Raw genomic sequence first — 21345 nt, forward strand, 5'->3', positions numbered from 1 at the left:
TTCTGCCCAACCGGAAGTTGCTCATCTCTGCCCGTCTACACCGGAAGTTGCTTATTTCTGCCCGCCTATAAACCGGAAGTTGCTTATTTCTGCCCGTATACTTATTTCTGCCCGCCTGTAGTTTCGATTTTAGTTTCGGTTTCTGTTTTTAATTTAGTTTCGGTTTCTGTTTATTATTTAATTTATTAGTTTTTTGAGGGTGGCAACACATATTAATTTTAATATTAGCTTTCAAGGATGGCAACACTTAGAAACTTTGTTATTTGGGGAGATATTGTATATTATGAAGTTATGACGTCATCTATTATTACATAACACATAAATGATATCATGCTTTTGATCTAGTGGCGCCATCTATGTGAGAATAAAATGACTTTAAATCTATTTTAATATTTAAATCTGTTTTAATATTATTTATTAAATATAATTAAGGCTGAGGATCGAACTCGCGCCATTAAAAAGCCTTCGTGGGTCAGTAGTTGGATATCATAACCACTGACCCACGAATGCTTGGTTAGATATGTGTTAATAAGTTTAACTTTTGTATTCTGAACACGTGTATAAATGAAAAGGATTTGATAACGATATCATTCTACAGTTTCATCGATATTCACTTAACCTTTGACAGTTATTAAATAATTATTTCTGCCCCCTCTTAATGTTATTATAACTTTCTCTGGGTGGCAACGGTACTGACCATACGCCTGTTTTGTGTGACGTGTTTTGTGTGATAACACAACTACTGATTACAGAGCGAGTCATTCTGATAAGGTATAACAAGTTGGATCTTGGTCTATGACGTGTGTGTTGAATTCAGTTTCTTTCACTTGCGCTGGTAAGTAGTTAAGCATGTGGCAGTTTCATATTTTTCTGATTGGCTGTTAGAGTTATATTTCCTTTGTTGGCAACGATTAATACTGTGTTGATTATAATTTCCCTATCGTATATAACAAGTTCCTTTGCTCTGGCGTATGTAGTTACTTCGTGAAAATTGTTAATATTTATTTCTTAAGTGGAGTTTTACAGTCTTTAGATAGTTATGGAAGCCAACTCTTTATTAAAAAGAAAACACGATGAAATTCAAGTAAGTACTTCTATATTTTTTTACCCTTATTTTATCTTCATGTGTAATAATATTTTTATTTAATGTTAATAGATTTTCCAGGCTAAACATAATTTTTAACTTCTTTTACTAAATGTTTTTAACACTCCTATTCGAAACTTATCCTTATATTTTACTTTTAAACTTTACATTAAATATTAATATACAATTTGCTTAGAAATTATATTTTACTCTTAAACTTTACATTGTATATTAATATACAATTTACTTAGAAATAGTAGTTCGAAATAATGTAGTTAATGTCTAAACAGTAATTAGGTTTTGCTTGTTTGTTGTTCTTGGTGACTCAAAAAAGTGTTTCTTTTTATTTTATTAGGATGAACCAAAGAGGAAAGGTTTGTTCCAGGAGGGAAACTTTCCAGAGTATTGCTATCCAATTGGTGAGGACTTATTCGTTTTGGCCAGCACGTATAACAAGAAATCAGCCATTCATATACGAAGGTTTAACAGATATGGAGACTCATACTATCCTTCAGGATATGGTATAACTCTACAGCCTGAACAGTACAATGCTTGCTTCTGCCATGGTCCACCGACATGTATCTTCGGCATTGCAGACATCAACATGGCTTTGGAAGAGATCCCTCCAGCTAATCCCCGTGAAAAATTTTATGTGCTGATGAATGACGAGGGAAAGTATCTGCTAGTGGACGAATATACCTGCAGAAGTGGTCGCGTATACAAGCACGAGACGGAAATCAGTTTCAAACAGTGGAGAGAACTACAGAAGTGTCGAGATAGTGTGACATTCGGCTATATTAATTTAAAATACAGGTCCGTGGACTTTTTGAACATTTTTCAAGAATCCACCCATCAACAGTGTCCAGTGGTGCCAAAGAATTCAGACATCAACGAAGCGGGTCCTGTTATGAAAGATTGCCTGAAAATTGTGTTGAATAAACATATTGGACTGAAGAAAGGTCTGAAGTCAGTAGACAGGTCTGCTGACTTTCTAGACCAGGTTGTGTGCAGTGTTCACGATTTCAATGAGTCTTGCTTGGACTTACATGTGGAGAATATTGCTCTGGATTTTAATAATGAACTAAGTGAACGAAGGCTGTTTAGACAATCCCTTAAAGACTTTTTGTGTGAAGCTTTTTTAAGAGAAATTAAATTAGATACTTTATTAACTGCTGCTAAAAATGATTTTTGCAAATAAAATAACTTAAGTTTTAAAATATTTTGTTGTTATTTTTATATTTTGTAAAAATTACTGTGAACTTTTGTTTTTCAGAGGAAGCGAGATTTCTTTTTTTCAGCAGGCATGAATTTTCTTTTTCAAAATAATACTTTTTTCAGGTTCTTAAAGTAGAAGAAGAAAAAATTATTGCTGTAATACAATAAGGAAAACTATTTTATACTTAAATAGGTATTATTATTTAATTTTATAGAAATTATTGTATACCATTATTTTTTGAGAATGTTTATGAGTGTTAATTTTAACTCTTAGAATTAATTTGTTATCAAAGAAAAAAAATCTGATAATTTCTAAACAATTTTTGAAATAGATTATGAATCGTTTACTTTCATCTGTTTATACGAAACCTGTACATCCAGGAAGTTTTGGAGGTGTAAATGCTATTTATAATTCTGTGAAAGGTAAGGTGAAAAAAAGCGACGTTAAGAAATGGTTGGAGACTAAAGATTCTTATACTTTACATAAACCAGTGAGGCATAAATTTAAACGTAATAGAGTGATTGTTGGAGGTATAGATGAACAATTTCAAATTGATTTAGTTGACATGCAATCTTTAGCGAAATTTAATAATGGATATAAATATTTGTTAACTTGTATAGATTGTTTCTCAAAGTATGCTTGGGCTATTCCTATTAAAGACAAATCAGCCAAAAATGTATTGCCAGCTTTAAAAACTATTTTTAGAGAAAGAAAACCTGAGAAACTGCAATCAGATAAAGGAACAGAATTCACTAATAAACTTATACAGCAGCATCTTAAAAATTTAGGAATTCATTTTTTTACAACGAATAATGAAACTAAAGCAAGTATTGTTGAGAGATTTAATCGCACTTTAAAAACGAAGATGTGGAAATACTTTACAGAATTCAACACGAAAAAATACATTGATGTCCTTTCTAAATTAATCCATAGTTATAATCATACAAAGCATAGAAGTATAAAAATGGAACCAGCCTCAGTGAACATCGATAATCAGAAACAAGTTTGGAATAATTTATATAGCGACAATGTGAATATTGATAAACCTGTTTTTCAAGTAGGTGACACTGTTCGCATTAGTAAATCAAAACTTACATTTGAGAAAGGATATGAAAATAATTGGACTCGAGAATTATTTGTCATAGATAAAATAGTTCATCGAAATCCTGTAGTGTATAAATTAAAAGATTTAAAGAATGAAGCAATAGAAGGTACTTTTTATGCAGAAGAATTACAAAAAGTAGTCAACTCGGGCTATTATCCCGTAGAAAAAGTTATCAAAAAGAGAAAGAAAAGAGGAAGCACGGAATATTTTGTTAAATTTCTAGGTTATCCCGATAAATTTAATGATTGGGTGACGGATGTTCATAAAGTATAAATAGCGAAACGTTTTCGTTAGAGGTTCATTTTTAAAAATGTCTTTCTACGTGACGTTACCTTCTGACAGCTCAACGCGATTCTTTCCTAACAACAAAATTTCCCATTTTAAGACGCAGTTACCGATACCAGTTAATCTAAAAGGTGAATGGGAAGTAGGCCTATCTGAAATCATCTATCCGCATTCTTGGCTGAACGTAAATGAAAATAACAATTATTTTCATTACAAGATAAATAATGGTAATATCATATCGATTGCGAGGCAAACAATTGATGTGGGGTGTTACGAATCAATGTTCGATATTGTATCAGCTATACAACTTGCTTTACCTAAAAATCCAAGTCGGTTTACAATAAATTACAATAAAGCTACGAAACGAGTTAAAATTAACGCCGTTCAAGGTTGCAGCCTTCATTTAGAGAAGTTAGGCGAATTGTTAGGATTCCAACCTGATGCAGTCATTACGGGTAACCGGAGAAGCGAATTAGTGGCTGACGCGTGGTCTAATTTTTCCGTTTTTTAAGTCTACTCAGATTTAATTTCACCACAAATTGTCGGAGATACGCAAGCTCCTTTACTGCGGATCGTCCGAATAAAAGGACATGATGGTGAAACAATCAGCCAGTATTATGATAGACCTCAATACTTACCTTTAACGAGACACTCCTTTCAAACTATCCATGTGGAGCTCAGATTGAATTCAGGTGATTTCGTACCGTTTGAAAGTGGTAAAGTGATTATAGTTTTACATTTCCGCATGAGACAAATACTATAAATAGTACGATGCGTTTTTTGAATCATTCATTTGAAGAGAAGACGTCAAGATGAGTGTACCGTACGTTTGTTGTGCTGAAAAATTCGAAGATCATTATGCGAGTCAAATTGGCTCGGGTTTGCCCTATTATAAAGGTGTTAATTTCCAAAAGGGCTATGGACTTGGTGGTATATTTCGTCGATTATTTAGAGCAGCGCTACCCTTTTTAGTAAGAGGTGGTAAAACTATTGGAAAAGAAGTTTTAAAAACAGGAACTCGAGTAGCATCTGATGTATTATCTGGAGAAAACTTTGAGGAAGCCGTCAAAACAAGAACTAAAGAAAGTGGAAAAAATCTAGCACAAAAAGCGATTGATAAAGTGCAGTCTATGGTCGGGAAAGGAAACTATAAAAGGAAGCGTAAGAAGCAAAAACGATTCATTTCATCTAAAGCACGCAAAGTGAGTGGACGTGATATTTTTGATCCATAAAATGGCATTTTTGTTGAAAGATTCTCCTGAGTGCGTAAAATCGGAATTGGAACTTTTTACTTTACCTGGAACTCAAACAGTTATTCAAGATGGTCAATGGATACAATTTCATCCTCTTTCTAACGTTTTCGATAATGCTCCCGTAGAGTTTCATGTCTCTGGAAGTGTAGAAGATTACATAGATCTCAGTCAAACACAATTGTATGTGAAAGCGAAAATAGTAAAAACGAACAATACAGCTATCACTAAAGATGATGTTATAGGACCTGTGAATTTATTTCTACATTCATTATTTTCTCAAGTAGATGTATCTTTAAACGATCGTACAGTTTCCAATTCGAGTAATACCTATCCCTATAGGGCCTACATTGAAACTCTCCTAAACCATGGATATGATAGCAAAACATCTCAATTAACTGCTGAGTTATTTTATAAAGATTCTGAGGATGGTTTAAATAAAAGAACTGCTTTTTTCAAAGAAAGCGCAACAGTGGATATGATTGGCTGCATTCATTCAGATTTATTTCATCAAGATCGTCTTTTACTCAATTTAGTGGATTTGAAAATAAAACTAATAAGAAGCAAGCCAGAATTTTGTCTACAAGGATCTGAAGGATTTAAAGTAGTATTGGATCATGTCTCTTTATTCATTCGAAAAGTTCGTGTGAACCCTGGAGTGCTTCTTGGTCATGCTAAAGCACTCGAGAAAACAAGTGCAAAATACCCCATTAATCGAGTCCTATGCAAAGTGTATTCGATTCCTAAAGGGAGCATGTCTTTTATTCAAGATAATATATTTTCGGGCCAAATGCCTAAAAAGGTTATTATTGGTTGTGTAGATAATGAAGCTTTTCATGGAACATTGACAAAATCTCCTTTTGATTTTAAACATTTTGATTTAAATTTTATTGGAGTGTATGTAGATGGACAACCTGTCCCCCATAATCCATTGGAACTCAACTTTTCACAAAATCAATACATTCGTGCCTATCAAACTTTATTTGATGGAACGGAACGAATGGGTCAAGATAGAGGAATATTTATTTCCAGAGAAGACTACAGGAACGGAAATACATTATTTGGATTTAATCTCTCCCCAGATCTATGTTCAGGAGAACATTTAAATCTGATTAAGCATAGCAATTTGAGATTAGAACTGAAATTTGCCAAATCACTGGAAAAAACAGTATGCGTAATCGTTTTTGCCGAATTTGAAAATTTGATTGAAATTAACAAGTCAAGAAATATTTTATTCGACTTCGGAAATTGAAGAATGGATGGATTGCAACTATTCAACATTTTATCGCAAGATAAGATAACATCACCTTACTTTCAAGGCGTATATTCAAAAGATACGCTTCCGAATCTCCGAGAAAACACATGTGCTATCACGAATTCAGATGACTCATCACAGCCTGGGACTCACTGGCTAGCGTTATTTGTGAATGATCAAAGACAGTTAGAGTTTTATGACTCATATGGGAAACCTCCCGGATTTTACAACGTGAATACCGCTTCCTACACGGACGTACTATGGAATTCCAAAGTGTTTCAATCACCTACATCCAATGTATGTGGACAATATTGTATTTACTTTTTACTCAAACGCTGTCAAGGCTATTCTATGTATCATATTTCAAATCAATTATATGTAAATGATTTTCAGATGTATCAATTTGTAAAGAAAAAATATGGTGTAAGATTTGTGTTTAGAAAATAAAAAAAGAATGAAACTAAATCTAGTGTCTCTCATGTCATTATTATAAAATTTTACATTTAAATATTGTTATGTAGGCAATAGTGTAACATTTTTAATTCTTTTTAACAAAATTTCCAGAAAATATTTTTATTATTGATGGAAACATTTCTAATATTTCAGAAAATAATTTTATTTTTATAAAAAATTTCTATCTTTTAAGAAAATATTTATGATTTTACACAAAAATTTTCTGATTTAAGAAAATATTTTTACTTTTTGTTAAAAATTTGCTTGTTTCGTAAAAATATTTCAAACTTTTTAAAAAAACTTTCTAATATTTCAAAAAAAATATTTTTATTCTTATAAAAAATTTTCTATCTTTTAAGAAAATATTTATGTTTTTGCAAAAAGGAAATTTCCAGTTTTTCAGAAAATTCTATCTATTTTTCTAAAATTTTTTGTATTAATTAATAAAGGGTGAAATGTTTCCTTGATAATATAAACTTTTTCACCTGTGAAAAAAATGATCAATAAAGACAAAATACATTTTAATAAAATAAATAAAATTTTATTCAAAGTTTCACCCAAGCACTTCTGCGGGCATACATCATAGGTTTCTTAACAATTTTATTTTTACTATACAATTTTTTATTTACATCTAAATGTGATGGTAATTGAATATCATTTAATGTTTTCAAAAATACATTTCTCCCCACTGGAGCTGATTTTCTATTTCGCAAAAAGTCATTGATAAGATTTACTATATTACTTCCAGGAACAGTTTTATCTTCATGAATAATTTCACCTTTAGCGTTCCAAAGGAGAGATTCATTATTTTTTAAGAATTGGTACATATCTTTAGCTTTTTCTTGAAATCGAACTGGAACAGCAGTTAGAATTTTTCCCTCCAAGTCTTCAGTTTCTTTTTTGATATTTGAAGAGATCTCTTCTGTAGACTCTACTGGAGAATCCTCTATGTTCGTAATTTCCTCCTGAACGGTTTGAGGTTCTGGTTTATTCGGTCTCGAAATTGAAAAGTGCGTATACTTCTGCAATATTTGTAAATACAGGGTTGCTTTCTCGTCATCTGCTAAGTCCTTTTTCCGTAGAATATTCTTCATTTGTTGATCCAGTTGTGATAAGTGTTCCGCAACTTGCACTCTATCCTCCGGAACCAACACAAATTTCTTACTGTACTCCATGAATTAAAGAACTAATGACAGAAATAGCTGCAGGTAATAAAAATGATAAAAATCCTTCTCCTTTCTGTACAAGAATTCTTTTCTTCTTATACAATGGCAATTTCTTCTTAGAAAGTTTTCTTAAACTTTCTTTATGAGGAGCTAATTTATTTTTCTGAGATTTCGTGAGTGGTATATTACCACACAATACATTCAATACACACTCACACAAAGTTTTTATTTCACTTTTTGAACACTTTTTTAAAAGAGGCTTGCAATGTTTAGTTTTAGAGATCAATTTCATGAGCTCTAATGTTCGCTCATTACATACAGACATCTTACTTTCAAATGATTTGAATTTCGAGTGCTTGTCCTATTTATAGGTGTTGATAAAAGTTGAAAACCTTCAAAAACAATGGTTAAAGTTGTCATCTAATTTCCTTGAAATTCACAGTTGAAATGAAGTTATCGAGGTTGGTACACATAATAAGTATCTCCAGGAAACATACCAGTACGCATGCGTAAAGATTCGTCCGTATCACACTTTAAATCAATGAGTAAATAACCATAAGATTTTGATGTGGCATCAGCATAACATTCTTGAAAAAAATTAACTTTACGAGGGTACAATTGACGTCCTAAATGTGTAATTTGCGATTGATCTCTACGATTCTTAAATAATACAAGATAATGAGCATTTAAGGATATTTCTCTCATTTCCTTTCCTTTATGAAAAATGTTTTGAACCACAAAAATAATGCTAAGAGATTTATGGTGGGAAAATTTTGTAAATAATTTCGTCAATTGAGGATCATTTCCCAATTCACTCATGAGATCATCAATCACAATTAATGCATCTGAATATTGATTCAAATCGGATGGAAGTCCTTCTTGAAAAACAACATTAGGCATCTCATCATATAATTTTTGATAAACGCCATAACACCATACTACATGTTTTGGGAAAGGCTGTATCATTTGGTTTTCAATCACTTTTTTTATAAAATAACTTTTACCACTACCTGTTGGACCTGCGAGGACAGCTGTGAAGGGATGTTTGAACTTCAAAAGATCCATGATGAATGAAAAACTTTACTCTCGTAACCTCTATTTATCGTTATCTCTTATCACCACATGAAGAGTTCAATCCTCAGCAAATAATTATATTTAAATTAAATAATAAAATAGATTTAAAGTTATTTTATTTCTGACATTCCCTCATAGATGGCGTCACTAGAGTGAAAGCATGATATCATTTATTTATTATGTAATAATTAACGCGTGTATGGTCAGTACCGTTGCCACCCAGAGAAAGTTATAATAACATTAAGAGGGGGCAGAAATAATTATTTAATAACTGTCAAAGGTTAAGTGAATATCGATGAAACTGTAGAATGATATCGTTATCAAATCCTTTTCATTTATACACGTGTTCAGAATACAAAAGTTAAACTTATTAACACATATCTAACCAAGCATTCGTGGGTCAGTGGTTATGATATCCAACTACTGACCCACGAAGGCTTTTTGATGGCGCGAGTTCGATCCTCAGCCTTAATTATATTTAATAAATAATATTAAAACAGATTTAAATATTAAAATAGATTTAAAGTCATTTTATTCTCACATAGATGGCGCCACTAGAGTTAAAGCATGTGTATGATATTTGTTATGCAATAAAATATAACGTCATTACTTCATAATATACAATATCTCACCCCAAATAACAAAGTTTCTAAGTGTTGCCATCCTTAAAAACTAATATAAAAAATAATAAATGATGCCACCCTCAAAAAACTAATAAATTAAATAATAAACAGAAACCGAAACTAAAATCGAAACTACAGGCGGGCAGAAATAAGTATACGGGCAGAAATAAGCAACTTCCGGTTTATAGGCGGGCAGAAATAAACAACTTCCGGTTGTATGTGGGCAGAAATGAGCAACTTCCGGTTGGGCAGAAATAAGCACCTCTTGACTTTCCATGATGACGTCAGGAATAGGGACCCCCTGCTGTTTACGCTGTAGTGCCGCCTATACTACTTATATATATTTATTTTTTTTTTATTTTATTTCTTCAATATTTATTTTTGTTCGACTGTTTAATTTAACACTAGAAAGACGGAAAATTAGTATATACCTATATTGCCGAAAAGCAGTCAAATTGTGAATGCGTCAATAAATTTGTTTAAAATTAATATTTAAAATTTTTCATATTATTTGCAGTTATGTAACAAGTCATTATTAACAATAAAAATTATTAAGTATTAACAATAAAAAAAATTATATGTTGTTCAAAAAGTCACAAAATTCTAAGAAATTGTGTCATTGTATACATCATTGTTTTTCTAATTGAAATTAAAAGCAGTCAAAATGACTTCCTTAGGCAATCTAGTGTTAATTACCTTTTACTAATACTTTAAGTATAGATTTAAGATTAAATGTATTTCTAGTTCTACCCTGTTTTTAGAGCATGTGTTTGGGAGCAAGATATGTATGTTTCCGGTCAAATTGTGAGAAAAGTCCCAATTAAGGTGATGAGGATAACCTTCGACCAGCGGGATGGAAAGTGTGTGAGCCCCTCTTTTTTTAATTCAGGGTTCGTTAAATATATTTTAGTTTTTATTGCATCTTTACTCTTAACCTAATATGATTGGGCTTAACTTTTAAGGGGTGGGATTTTGAACAACATTAAGAAAAAATATTCCTAAAGTGGAAAAGATTGTTGAGATAAAATGGTAGTGGACAAGTTGGTCAATTAAGGAAGAAATTTCAGTGGAAATGGAACTAGCGAAGTTGAATAAATATGAATGTAAGTAAAGAGAATTCTATAGGATAATCTTCAAAGATTTGGTAATTTAACATTTTCTTATCAATCTCGTTGCATGTTTTCTCTTTTAAAATTAAGATTCATTGTGTTTATGTAACATGATGTTGATGCTTTCACTTTCCTATTAATTTTAGGATTTGAAAATAAAGGTATGTTAGCTCATAAATTCATGAAGTAAAATCGCATGCGTAGTCTTTTATTTTAACCGATATTCACACCAACTACGAATAATACACTGTAAAATATTTCTGATGAAATTACAGTTAAACGTATTGACAGCCTAAGTGTATCAACCAAAGAATCCAATTTACCATAAAATCCTTTTTTATCGTACAATTGTATAAAATTATATTTACAGTAATATTTATTTTAATTACAGTGATTCAGTAAACATTTCTGTAAAAATTACAATAATAACAAGTTTTTTGTTTCGTAAAATTTTATGGTAATTAATGGATTTTACGATACTTATCGTAGTACTATTTTTTACCTCATTTTTATCCATAATTTTTTACAGTGTATATACTGTGGAAATTTTTAAATCTTTAAAGTTGTGGGGTTTCTTTCTTTCTTTTATTATTATTTTTAATCTATGACTGCATCTTAAATAGTTAGACGGCATGTAAGGTACGTGTCAAATGAATGATAACCTTTCATTGCAGAATATCATTGTAGTAGAGGGAATTATTTAAAACTAGATGTAGGGCAATTCCATATGTGACGGAATGACATTTTGACTTGAAAAATAACATTTCATTTAAGTTTCTATGCGTCTAATTTCAAGTAAACATTGTTTTTTCTCATGCATATCATTATTATTGGCATAATGCGATTCATAAACTAAAAAAAAAAGGATTTTCTATCTTTTTTATTTTTAATTTTACGAACTTTTTATTTGTGTGACGGAATGACATTTTGGCAACCAAGCTTTTGGCATGCTGCTTAAAACTGGTAGTTTCTGTGAATTTTGCAGCTATTATTTTTCTGAACTGTTTTTTACTTTTAGTATAATGTGTAAGCAATGTGAAATCTGAATTTGGAAAATTAACCTCAGGTTGGCTATCAGTTATTAGCATCTATTTGCTGTGACGGAATGACCGTGACAGAATGACAAAAAGTTTAGTGGAAGAAAGTTTTAATTTAAATTTTTTTTATTAATATGTGAATGATAAAAAGAATATAACAGATAAACAGGATTAATGTGCATGCAACCGATAAACAGAATTAGTAAAAATTTCAACAATTTGAAAATTAGCTTGTATCTGAAGAGGTTTTATATCTAACTTGCCAATTACACATCTTATCTTCTTTCTCAGGAAATTTATGCATAAATCAATTTTTGTCCCGTCTTCTTTTTAGAACTTTAGCATCTAAATGGTCTATCAAAGTAATTTGAGCCCCATATAAATGTTCCTTTTCTGAAATATGGGACAGTGATTAAAGAGTCTCCTCAGCCATGTTTTCCTCTTCAAAACAGTGGCCTTCTTTCAAATCATATACTTGGTTTTGGTTAAAATTAGAAAACATTCTAATTTTGATGATTCACTTCTCAACTACATGAACGTCTAGTGCACGTCTCTTGTCTCTGGCAATGCTGCTGTAACAAGTGACCAGCTGAAGTCATTCTCTTTTTTGCCCCCTCTTAACCCCTTGGGGACGGGTGATTCCGAAAAGCATTCGTACAAAATCAGAATCAGGATGTAATTAAATAAAAAACGGTAACTTAAATGTAGTCGTTTCTAATTTGACAGACTTACTTTGCTTTTACTTTAATTATTGTCAGTTTAATCACATATATAATCAATGTTAATTCAAGGTATAACTAAATAGTTTTATTTTGAACAAAGTAATGGTGAATTAAATAAATCAAACAATTATAACTCCGCCCACAAATAAACTGCTAAAGAATTACTTTGATTACCAGTTTTATCCTTTTGCCCTGATCGATACGGTTTTATACTGGCTCGTATTTGTGACAGTCAGCGCGAAAGGGTTAAATAGAATAGCTGGACAAAAACAAAACTTCAATAATTTGTTGCTTCGACTTTATGAAATCATAAAATTCTTTTGCATATTAGGTGCCGTTTTAAAGCATCCAACGCCTTGTTTGGCTTTTTAAAACAACCTCACATTTACGTGGTATTTATAGGTGCATGTGTTGTGAGGTATTAATGAAATACACTTAACAAAAATGAAACACACTTTACATCATTATCTGCTTCTTTAAACAAATTAAAAGCCTCTTTTAGTGCACTCTTCGTTACTCTGTCAGAGTTTGTATTATGACTGAATCCTTCATACCACCTGGGGGCTTGTGACTAACATCATCTTGACAGTTAAATTTTTTAACCAAAATAAACAGCTTATCGACATTCACTTAATTTAATTTCTTTTGAGTTGAATGTTAAATACTTCTCACATTAAGACTGAATTAATTTTTTAAACTTTATTGTTGATTTTGGAAGTGAGTGTACAACTTTTTTTTACGGCTTTACCAAGATTTGTAGGGGGAATTTAAATTATTTGTATGTGAAGAGGTTGGTAGAATTAGATTTTTTCTTTGTTTACACAATCTCTGCACAACATCTAAGCTTTTAAGTTCAGCTTTTGTGGCGGAAGCCTTCTTATCTGCTTTTCTGTCTCTGGCTTTTTTCTCCATCGTATTATGGGGATCTTGTTCCTTTTCAATATTCTATCTGTCTTTCAACAGTTGTTTTAGCCATTAGGTTAATTGAAAAATAAAAAATTCTCTAATTTTTGAATAGGCTTTTCAAGGACTCGTTTTGTCATTCTATCGCCGAGGATGTGTCATTCCGTCACATTAATTATTGGAAGTTAGTAATCAAATGCATAAAATTTTATAATCTCTCATTGATTCTTATGCCATATCTGATTTATATTCCAAAATATACACATCTTCATTTTGAAATTTAGTTGCAGTTTAAAAAAAAATGCTAAAACATGTGACGGAATTACACAAAAAAAGTTACTTTTATTTTATATATTAAACTTAAAATGACTTAAAGACTATGTTTTAAATGTTTAAATTTTGTACTATATGCATAATTTTATCAAAATATTTCAAAAGAAAGATTCATTTATTTTATTTTATAAGTGTTTTTCAAGAAAATAATTTCAGCACAAATGTGAACAATTCACTTGTCAGCCATGTGATTACTTTAGAATACTGCTAGATTCAAAAAACTTAAAATTATCAAAAATGAAACATGAATAAGTAGACTTTGGCTATTTCTGAACATATTTTTAAAATGAAAATATGCAATTCATAAAAAAAAAATTTCGCTTGAAAGTTGACACTTTCATGGAATTGTCCTGTATCTAATATCTGCTGTTTTTCAGTCCCCTCGGTCATGTGGTGAATTTATGGGAGTCGTCCTATGAAGTCGATTCTATGTTTTTTTTTAATTTTAAGGCTTTACAGCCTAATGCTTCTTCTAATAAAATCCATGTTTGAGAATCTTTTGAAACAATTGAAACAATATAGAGATTCGATGATTATATCTTTTTTTTTGTAAGCATAAATCTTTTTACAAAAGATTTTAACATTTTTATTTTCGATCGAAGGTTTATTCTGTAATTTGCCATTTGTCTTACAACTTTTGATTGTTAAATTTTTTGATAAAACATTTTAGAAGCTAAACATGAGTATCATGAAAAACTATCGCTTTGAATTCAGGGTCACACATGTTTATAGCTTCTGTTCGTAGTGGGGCATTTTTTAGCAAGTAGCTATATTTTAAAACATTACCATTCTTTGTACTAAGTACAGCGGAAAAGAGTGAAAGTTTATTAAACTCCTTCGGAATAAATTTATGTTAAAATAAAAAATAGAAACTAAATATGTCAATAAAATTCTCGAAAGGAAAAAACTAAAAAAACGAAGGGAAATTTTTTTTTTGTCGTGTCTATGACATAGCCGAATCAAATGTTTCCATGCGTCTTGATTATTGCTTCTGCGATTTGCTTGATGTTATCGTCATAAAGGTCTATCAATGACGGCAAGATTCATATTTCTCTCAGATTAGCACTCATTGCTGGACACTCAAAGATGTATTATCGTCATAAAGGTCTATCAATGACGGCAAGATTCATATTTCTCTCAGATTAGCACTCATTGCTGGACACTCAAAGATGTATTATCGTCATAAAGGTCTATCAATGACGGCAAGATTCATATTTCTCTCAGATTAGCACTCATTGCTGGACACTCAAAGATGTATTATCGTCATAAAGGTCTATCAATGACGGCAAGATTCATATTTCTCTCAGATTAGCACTCATTGCTGGACACTCAAAGATGTATTATCGTCATAAAGGTCTATCAATGACGGCAAGATTCATATTTCTCTCAGATTAGCACTCATTGCTGGACACTCAAAGATGTATTATCGTCATAAAGGTCTATCAATGACGGCAAGATTCATATTTCTCTCAGATTAGCACTCATTGCTGGACACTCAAAGATGTATTATCGTCATAAAGGTCTATCAATGACGGCAAGACTCCTATTTCTCTCAGATTAGCACTCATTGCTGGACACTCAAAGATGTGGCATGGAGTCAGCTGCGTATCTGGGCAGTTTTTCCAATTCCTGGATACTTTCCTGCCCTCTCTGTCGATCTTGTCTCTGTGTAAGCAATGGAAACTAATATTAAGTTCTAATTATTTTTATTAGAGTAATTTCGTTGAGCGTCTTGTGGAAGTGTTTTACAGAAGTAATTTTATTGTAGAATTTTTACACGTATCTTAACAGTTTTTATAATAAGTAATTTCTGAAATCATGTTCCTGAGCATGAAATCTATTTAAATAAATCAGATTGTTTACATGTATGTGCATGTAACAACCTTATACAAATCCGCAATACTGAATCGATGTGAATCAAATTTGATGTATATAAAACGTGGCGGACCTATTTACTTTTAAACTCCCTTGAATCACCGGTTCACGTGCTTCATCCCAATTAAAGAGACTTCCATAGAATTCTATAAATATTTTACGTGACTAATTTGTTAGCTTGCAGCTCTAATCAATAAAAAATTAGATTTATCGCAATTTCTTTATCTTAAGTTTTCTACGTTACGTTATTATTAGGGAAATCAATGTTAATAATTTCGCAACGATAGAAGTCACGTCAACAAATTCGCATTTAAAAAGGTATATGAAACTTCTTATATTGATACTCTTATATAGCGTGTTTCTATAAACTTAATTAGTGAAAACTCAAGAAAAACTAATGATATATAATATACGTTATCTATTAGCCATGGATTAGTCATATTTTGGAAAATTCTGAACGTCACATTTTGAGTAATACTATACACATAGTTAATCTTTTTTTTTTCGTGTGTCGAACTGCTAACTTAAATTATGGTAAATTCAATAGTATGAAGCTGCACCAGAATATACACCGAATAATAAAAAAATAAAAGTTGTATGTTAGGCGCCATGGATGTGTAGGATGGTGATGTATGGATATACTTATCTGTTTCGGAGGGCGGTAAAAAATTTAATACCACAGTATATAAATTGGTATAATAGGTCCTCATTATCACAGTACTGGCGATACCAGAATAAGTTAATATCACATTTAATTACTTATTGCTGGCTTCAAAAATTGTTTTTGCGATCTTTTACAGTTATTGAAAAAAGTACCGATATTAGTTCATTTGCAAAAAATGATTATAAAAATATTAGTGTCGTTACTAAGTGTTTTCGAGAATTATAATTAATTAGTTTTGATAAAAGGTACAGATTAAAATAAGCAATTGTATTATATTGCTAAATTAATGACGTGTACTTATTTGTTTATATAAACCGTTACCCTTTTGTTATTGATGCTAATGATGCTTTATTTTGGTAATAGATATGTTACCGGCAAAGTATGAAACGCCGGCATTGTATAGAATGCCGGATGTTTTTATGCAAAGTATGAAATGTAAGAAGTATTACATACTTTCCCTAGGCATTCTATAGAATGCCAAATGCTATTTAGGCAAGGTATGAAATAAACGTCCTGATGAGGTTATTATGTAAATTATGTGAGTGTTTCTGTGAATGACCGAAATCGGTGGTTGTTGACTTTCACCGGTGAATGTTGACAATCACATAGTTGCTTTGGTGAATGCCGAAATATTTTTTACATCCGATTTGATATTAATTTATTCGTGGATATAATTACATTTATTTGATATTTTAATACTTACTGACGATAGATTAGAAGAAACATTAGTGTATCAATCTTTACCGGGCATTGGCACACATTGACTTTAAAAAACATCAGTGTAGGGTATACCGGGCAAAGGCACTTGACCTTAAAAAAACATCAGTGTAGTGTTTACCGGACAATGGCACTTAATAGACCTAGTATGACTAGACCTTTGGTAAATGTCCGAAATATATACTAGGTCTAGTGCCACTGCCCGGTATACATTTGCCCAGTATATCCTACACTACACTGATGTTTTTTTAAGGTCAAGTGCCATTGCCCGGTATATAGTTGCCCGATACTCCAAACACAGATGTTTCTTCTAATCTATCGTCAGTAAGTATTAAAATATCGAATAAATGTAGTCTATCGTCAGTAAGTATTAAAATATCGAATAAATGTAATTATATCCACGAATAAATTAATATCAAATCGGATGACGTTTTGAATTTGTCATTTTTGAAGGACATTTTGACGAATCGGAGATGCATTTTATACTTTGCCGGTTTCTCATTTGGCATTCTATAGAATGCCTAGGCAGTGTGTGAAATATAAATCATTTCATACTTTGCCGGCTAATATTAGGCATTCTATACAATGCCGGATTTCATACGTTGCCGGTAACAGCTACACAAAGAAAAGAAAAAATAAGTTTTGAACTAAAAAGCTAAATTAAGTGAGAAAATGTACTTCTTAATCAAGAAAAACCATAGAATATAGCTTTATTATTTTTGATGCCAATGATGTTTAGTTAGTTTTAGTAATGTATGCTCCTGCTTTTATGTTAATTGGTGTTTATTTAATAAGTACTAAATATGCTAATATTGGTACCAAGATACCTCTGTAGAAAAAGGATTTTACTTCCCACTGAAAGGGATATGTACTGGTTGACTTCAAGCAACAGTATTATATCAAAGATACTGAAATTAATAAATTTTTTTGAAAGGTGAACATCGCACAAATTTTTTTTATTTAATTTGGTATCATAAAACTCCCGAGAAAGGCAACAAATAATAAAAAAAAGGAATTGTTTTAACTTAATTAATTGTGTGGGTTAAGTCTTTAAGATTTGCTCCTTGATTTCGTATTGTTGATTAATACTGATTAATTGATCATTGATTTCGTTCCCAAAAGTATTTTTATGAATACAAACATAAGAATATATTTATTTTATGCCTAATTTGTTCAGATCTCGATAGTTCCTTAGATTTTGCTGTAAGATTGAAATTTCAATATTTTTTTTTCTCAAATAAATACAATTTCAAAACAAAAATAAATAAGAACACGCTATTTTTTCTCTTCTTAAAAAAATAAAAACATATTGTTAAGCACGTTTTCCTTTTTACCTCATTTGGTTTTGAATTTAGTCAATAAACATTTGCTTAGATAATACAAAATCTGTGTTTAATAAATGATTTTGACTTAAACATCAACCGTAACTTTAAAACATTATTAAAGCAAAAGGCATCTTAGTACCTTTTATATGTACTAAATATTAGTGTCATTTGATTCTTTAGCGAATAATGTGTAAGAAAATGATAAGCATAGATAGTAGTGGGATTATATTAATATTTGCATAAAATACCATTAGGTTGCCCCAAACGTGACCATTAAAAAAATAGGTCCCTAAAAATAGGGCTTAGGTGTTTGACTGTGGTTGGATGAATTGCCCAAGTACGATAGTATCACAAACATTTTGTTTAATCTATTTCTTTAAGTTACGAAAAGTCCACCACTAAAAACAAAGTGTGCTTTTTATAATTGATAATAAAATTCTCAATAATTGTCGCCAATGGAGAATTTGAAATACAGTTAGATTTGAGAATCACGTAAGAAAGATATAAATTCAATAAACGTTTGAAGTAAACTTAGCATAAAATATATTTTAATCTCTTAATAGTAAAGAAAGATTTTCAACTGCATTTGTTTGATTGAATGTCTCCTTTTCAGTTGTAGTTAACCATTGTGCCGAGTCTGTTGATGGCTGACGACGTCCTGGAAATAAATAAAACTGAAATTAATAAATAGCAATAATTTTTTTTAAAATAATTAATAGAGGAGAGCGTTGTATCTTTGGGACGAACAGCATAGCCCTGCCATCAACTGGTGACTACCAAAACTAATCTGACGTAGTTGCTTCCTTTGCCACCAAGAGTTAGTGGATCACAGCTAGCAACTTTTAAATCTGATTCGTGGGAGCTAAAAAATAAAATGAAAGCATTTCATTGAAAAGTAAATAATTATTATTTCATTTATTTTTTCTATTTTTTCCTAATTGATTAGTGTTAAAAATTAAGATAGTGTATTGAACTTTTAATTGTGTTGTACTAAATGGTATGCTTATTTAATATGAACTACTAACCGCAAAAACCTTTACGGGCTATGTTTTTTTTCAATGTGTTGTATCTAAGGAATAATTTGTGTAATTGGGAATGAACACTTTCTTTTAAGGAAATAAAACTATATATGAAATAGAAGGAGAAGAAATAATATTTAAATTGCCAGCACACTCAGCAATAGGGTCTTCAGTGCGTCAGAAGTAATCACATGGTGTTGTACTAGTGTTGATATTTTGTACTTCGATACCTTGATATTTGTACCTTGATACTTTGCAAGAGTATAAAAATAATTTATTACATATTTTATAAGGGAGTAATAAATTATTTTATTATTTGGTTATAGATTCTATAAATGGTAAACAATAAGACATTGCTGTCATTTCTACTATAATCTGTACCCTAATTAAAAAAAAAATGTTTCTAAACTGTACCAAGGTACAACGCTTTCCCCCACACATTACTTTTATATATATTTTCATTAATAAAATCTTCAAGTTGTAAAGTGACTTTTCAAACCAACTGTTTCCAAATTTTAAGATTATGTCGAGAAAATAGAAACACTGACATTTATTGCTCAAATTATTCTTGTTGGACATTACTCATTCATCCAAGTTGGTGTGGTTGAGGCAATATGACGATAGTTCAAAATTTCCTTTTATGCGTTATTCTCTGACGGCTCTCTTTCATTTCATGCATGTTTTTACAAGTTTGTTCTTATTGTAATAGTAATTCAATGCTTCCTCTATTGTTTTTGCCGTGTCAATAAACTTTTTTGAATGTTGCCCTTTAACTGATAACATTTTCAAGGTCATGACAGTCGGTAAAGAGAAGTAAAAAGTTTGATTTAAATTCAATACCTACATAGCATAACAACGTAAAAAGCGTTTAAAAATCAATAAATTATTTTGATAGATTTTTAGATGCTGATTTCAAAACAAAAAGCAAAATGTTGATTTTTTAAGAACATTGTAAAATATCCAAGATTCAAATTAAGGTAAAAAATACCGGCAATCAGTGTGCCGGTACTTTTTACCATAAAAGCCATTTTTACTGGAATATGTTACAGAATAAAAAAATCTGATAAACCGTAATTTTTACAGTAATAACTATCGTAAAATCACTGAATCACTCCAATTAAATAAATATTACTGAACAAATTACGGTGTAATATTTTACCATAAAAATGGATTTTGCGGATGATGCAACCTAAGTCCCGGAACCTTTTACCGTAATTTGATACGGAATTTTTTACAGTGCACCAATCCTTTAGATTACTATCTAAAAGGAATCAATATTTCCTTTTATAAGTCGTTATATACGTTTTGTATTCGTTTATACCCTTTGTTCTGACTTATAGACCTATTTATGCGTTATATGCAATAACATGTGAGGTATTGTTTACTATGTATATTTTTATGCAAATTCCATTGAAATCTAAATTATGTTAATAGACTAAATAATTTATATGAAATGAGGATTTTGTGTGTGAATATTTTGAATTCGATTCATAACCGTCTACGTCTGAACTCATTATAGCTTCTAAAATTTTAGCTCTGTTGATTTAATTTTCTTTTTATTAGATTTAACGTCAAGAAATATACAAGGAATAGTTCATCACTTGCATATATATTAATGTAGGTATAGGTATATACAGCAATATAGCAATGCACGTATAACTAGGTATTCGCACAAAATTGTCATTTTGACTTATAATAACTTTAATAACTTTTAAACTGTTAGTTCCATAGCATTCATTCAATTTAACGTGAACAATACATAGGAGACAGTACTTCCACTTGTCTAGATAACAACTACGGTTGATTAATTTTTATAGGTCATTAATTCATAAATTAATTCATTTAATTAGTTTACAAACCTTTTATAGACTTGAGAGTGATCTAATTCAAATCAGCGTAAAAATATACTTAGAATAATACCTAATTTGTTAATAAAGTAATGATGTAGTTTCTTCTGCCATTAGAATGGATAAACAGGCATTTTTCTCTATATAATCAAGCTGAGCAAGTAAAAAATCCTTTTTTGGCCAATAAAAATGAATACCATTCTTAAAATAAGCTCAACAAACAATATAAAAATCAGTCATTACATTGCAAAAACTTTTAATATCACAAGTTTTGCAGACTTGT

The 21345-nt window shown here is 30.7% G+C and overlaps 1 protein-coding gene across 1 annotated transcript; it reads left to right on the plus strand.

The window, feature by feature from the left end:
- Window positions 1-4923: 4923 nt before the first annotated feature.
- LOC147816486 (uncharacterized protein F54H12.2-like) lies at window positions 4924-7115 on the plus strand. The gene is made up of 3 exons (XM_087156610.1): window positions 4924-5263; window positions 5402-6108; window positions 7098-7115. The coding sequence occupies exons 1-3, from the start codon at window positions 4924-4926 to the stop codon at window positions 7113-7115; spliced, it is 1065 nt and encodes a 354-aa protein (XP_087012736.1).
- The last annotated feature ends 14230 nt before the right edge of the window (window positions 7116-21345 follow it).

Source organism: Parasteatoda tepidariorum, chromosome 1 (assembly GCF_982258835.1).
Source record: "Parasteatoda tepidariorum strain Cologne lab strain chromosome 1, Ptep-v5.0, whole genome shotgun sequence".
Classification (NCBI taxonomy): Eukaryota; Metazoa; Arthropoda; class Arachnida; order Araneae; family Theridiidae; genus Parasteatoda; species Parasteatoda tepidariorum.

Bases quoted from the DNA above. Each gene is read 5' to 3' on its own strand.
- LOC147816486 (XM_087156610.1), top strand. From the start codon at position 4,924: ATGGCATTTTTGTTGAAAGATTCTCCTGAGTGCGTAAAATCGGAATTG. The intron at 5,264-5,401 runs GTAATACCTATC...CTTTTTTCAAAG, and splicing joins TCGTACAGTTTCCAATTCGA to AAAGCGCAACAGTGGATATG.